At 54.5% G+C, this 3,954-nt stretch overlaps 1 protein-coding gene across 1 annotated transcript; it reads right to left on the minus strand.

Annotated features, from left to right (window-relative positions):
* Positions 1-1,137: 1,137 nt before the first annotated feature.
* On the minus strand, positions 1,138-2,117 carry Rpp25l (ribonuclease P/MRP subunit p25 like). Its single transcript, XM_038348065.2, is given in 7 exon segments — positions 1,138-1,550; positions 1,552-1,605; positions 1,607-1,627; positions 1,629-1,655; positions 1,657-1,790; positions 1,793-1,868; positions 1,870-2,117. Coding segments are annotated over 7 exon segments (606 nt in total). The 5' UTR covers positions 2,026-2,117; the 3' UTR covers positions 1,138-1,412.
* Positions 2,118-3,954: the final 1,837 nt, after the last annotated feature.

Below are 3,954 nucleotides of genomic sequence, written 5' to 3' on the forward strand. Positions count from 1 at the left end.
CAGGACCTCTGGATGAGCAGCCAGTGCTCTTAACCTCAGAGCCATCTCTCTCCATTTTTTTTTTAAGACAGGGTTTTCTCTGTAGCTTTGGAGCCTGTCCTGGAACTAGCTCTTGTAGACCAGGCTGGTCTCGAACTCACAGAGATCCTCCTGCCCTCTGCCATCAAGTGCTTGGATTAAAGGTGTTGTAACACCACCACTTGCCCGGCCCTCTTGAGGTCTACTTTTAAGATAAGAGAACAACAGCATGTTTGTAAACTTAAGTCACTTATGACATTTATATAGCCACCAGGTGCTCAGATTGATGTCTAAGTGTCCAATATGTACGCCTCTTTATAAGAATGCTAATGATGGGGCTGGAGAGATGGCTCAGCGGTTAAAGAGCATTGCCTGCTCTTCCAAAGGTTCTGAATTCAATTTCCCAGCAACTACATGGTGGCTCACAACCATCTGTAATGGGGTCTGGTGCTCCTTCTGGCCTTCACCCAGACAGGACAGCAGAGGCATACACACAGACAGAATATGTATACATAATAAATAATTTATTAAGAAAACAAAAAAGAACGCTAATGAGAAGGCTGGAGAGATGGCTCAGCAGTTAAGAGCACTGACTGCTCTTCCAGGGGGACACAAATTCAATTCCCAGCACCCACATGGCAGCTCACAACTGTCCTGTAACTCCAGTTTCAGGGATCTGACACCTCCACACCAATGCACATAAAATAATTTAAATAAATTATTAAGAAAGAAACCTTAATGAGGTAAGCACACCCTATATCCCCATTTTGCAGACAAGAACACTAAGGCCCACTAAGTAACTTTATCCGAAACACAAAGCAGTAACTTGTGAGTGGGAGAGCCAGAATTAGAATTAAACCGTGACAGGCAAAGCCTGAGTTTCACGATCCACTATACTAAAGCCTACATCACAGATGGGAGAAATGCCTGACCTGGCCGAGTCCCAGACCAGCTTAAAGCAGGTGGCAAAAAGCCATCCAGGCTACTGCCTGAAGTTTATTGATACCAGATCCACCCAGCACCAGCCTCTAGCTAGCCCTTCTGCCTCCATCCCAGGAGCTCCGGGGAAAGGCGGGCCCCACACTCCTTCAATCCCACGTACACAGAGCAGGCCAGACACATGAGCACAATCTTTATTTCCCTTGCCTAGACTGATGTCCAAACAGGCAAGTCAGACATACTGCAGATGAGACAGAAGAAGCCCTCCTCAGGGCAAGTCCTTTAACTCCGCGCTGACCCCACCACCCGCCCTTCACCGCAGTGCCACCCCACATTCCAGGGGAAGGGAGGCAGGACTTCAGTGGTCGCAAGCCTTGCTGGCATGTCCACACAAGTGCTTCCGAGAGAAGGCACAGATATTCAGGTCTAGAGTCCAGTCAGGTCCAGGCCGGTCTTCAGGACCGGGTGTCCCGAGCCCTTCTTCGGGGTCTGGGACCACAGCTGGAACTAGGGTATGGAGCCCAGGCCGGGGGGTTGCTCGCCGGAGGTTGGTAGCCACATTCACTGGGGTCCAAGGGGTCCCGACTGAGCATGTACCCACACTGCCGGCACATGACGTCGAACTGTAAGCGGGTCTAGGCCCGTGTCCTGGTGAGGTTGGGACCCAGCTTGTCCTCAGTCTGCAGGAAGCGAAGCTTGTGTGAGTTGGTGCAGGCCGGGAACCCGCCGGTTTTTAACAATCTCCGCACAGCTGACGGCCTTTCCCGCAGCCCGGCCGGAGCCTGAGAACACCACGTGCCTTGTGCTTCCCCCCTCCAGCCGACCCAGCGCCGTCCGAGCAGATTTCGGATTTTGCTTCCATCTCGGACTCTCATTTCCAGGGTGTCGGGAGGTAGCTGGGGTATCGGGGAGGATCGGGGCCGGCAGCTCGACAGAGCCAGCCCTCCGGTAATGTTCCATTCTGCTCCGGTGGCCTGGGGAACCCTCTCTTGCTGTGCACTGGGGAGAGAGACCAATGAGAGATAGGGAGTATGACCAGGTGCGTCCTCCATCACTCCGTCCAGGCATGGTCCTGTTCCTCGCCACGGAAGGGATCTACCCCTAACCCTAGCTTCTCAAGGCTGGGACCATGAGTTACCCCTAGAGCCTTCTCGAAGTCCTAGCACTGTAGCACGAGTTTCAGACACCGACAGAACCAAAACCCCGACCCCTCCCCGCCCCCCACCTAACCCCAGCTACCTGGGATAGAGCCATGCTTCACCGTCTCAAACTCTCCAGGGCTAAGTCCCGGACCCCATCACCCCCAACTCTAAGAACAAGAGCATCTTCTCACTAGGCTTCTGAGGACTGGGTCCCTCACTCTGTGCTTCCAGGGAACAGAAGCAAGACTCTTGGCCCCAGGCTGCCTGGGGCACAGCCACGAACTCGCACAAAGTACTCCCGAAGGAAAGACCCGACCCCTCCGGGCTCTCGGCCGGGCCGAGTAGACTTCATCCCTAGATTACCAGCGTTGGAGGGCCTGGAGCCAGGCCATCCGGGAACTCGAGAGTGGGGCGCTCGCACGGAGGACTGCTCGGACCAAACGTGGGCGGTCCGGCGAGCTCCCCGGTCGTGGGCCTTTGTCCCGGGCAGCAGATATCCCCTTTCCCCACGTCTGAGTCCCCAGCCCCTGGAATTTGACTCTTACCACTGTGGCCAGTCCAGGCTCGAACCTCCCGGTGTAGTCAAGATGGCGCGCGGACCGGGAGCGCGCGGGGCCTCGGGTCCGCGCACGCAGGGGGCGGGGGCCTGAGGAGAACCCTGGAGGCCGCGCGGCTCTGCGGAGCTGGTACCCGCATCTCGCCAGCTTCCTGCGGTCCGTTGCGGTGATGCCGGAGCACGCCAGCGCCGGCAGAGGTGATGCCCGGGAGAGGAACACCTATCGGAGGAGTCCTGAGCCTGAAGAACGCAGATTTGTGCCCTTAAATGATGGATGGCACTCGTCACCATTGACACAACCATATCAGTGAAGGGTGAAGCATTGGTGGATACAAACTAAGGAGAGACCCTTAGTTACGGAGTTCTGAACTCCTGGGACACTGGACAACCCTGGCGATCTTCAGTAGGGACTAAACCTTAGCCTCTGCACAACTCATTGCCCGCAGATTGGCGTACAGGCTGGGAGGATCCGGTAGTGGTGACCCTGGGAAGGGCCTGTGCCCTACACCATCATAGCGCTTCGGCCCCGGGGGGCGTGCCCACAGAGCCTAGTACAGTGTCTAGAGTAAAACAGGGTTCTCCGATATTTGTCCAGTGATATGCTGATTAACCACCGAAATGGCAGGAAGAATTGAGAAGAAATTAACTTTAATATGGTTAAAAAATCCTAGGAAGTTTTGGGGAAGAGCCGGCAACTATTTGTTTGGAATAGTCGAGGGTGATTTCTAATTTCCGATTATTTTGGACACGCCGCATTTTGCATGCCAGCAACACTCGGGTTGCGTGGTCTACAGGCGATTGAAGAAGCTAAAGAAGTCCCTCGGACCACACAAGAGGGCAGCATACACTTGGTGGAGCGCGGGCTTTCCTATAGTCCCTGCTCAACCTTCCCTCCCCCAGATCCTGAAATTTACTACATCCAAACCTCTTGGGCTCCTCTTCTGGCTACTGGTATTTGGTAGCTATGCTGTCTTGGCTCTAAACGTACCTGCTTGATCCTCCATGACCATCCAGGCAGGTGGGCCCACCTGATAGGCCTACCACTTTTCCTGGTCTTTCCCCAAACCCTATACGCAGATTAGGTGACCCTACCTGTGCCCTCATTACCTGCTATGGGATCTGGTACTTAAGAGAGTAGTTGGCAAATGTGGGATAAATAAATATACAGTGCCCCACGGTATCAATCACTCAGCAAGCTAGACCAGTACAGCTCCCTGGCCCACCCTGATGGGGGGTTGACAGCTCCTGTCCCACTCTGTTCTCACAGCCACGCCCATCCTAGAATGGCAAGCCAACACA

This window comes from Arvicola amphibius, chromosome 11 (assembly GCF_903992535.2).
Source record: "Arvicola amphibius chromosome 11, mArvAmp1.2, whole genome shotgun sequence".
NCBI lineage: Eukaryota > Metazoa > Chordata > Mammalia > Rodentia > Cricetidae > Arvicola > Arvicola amphibius.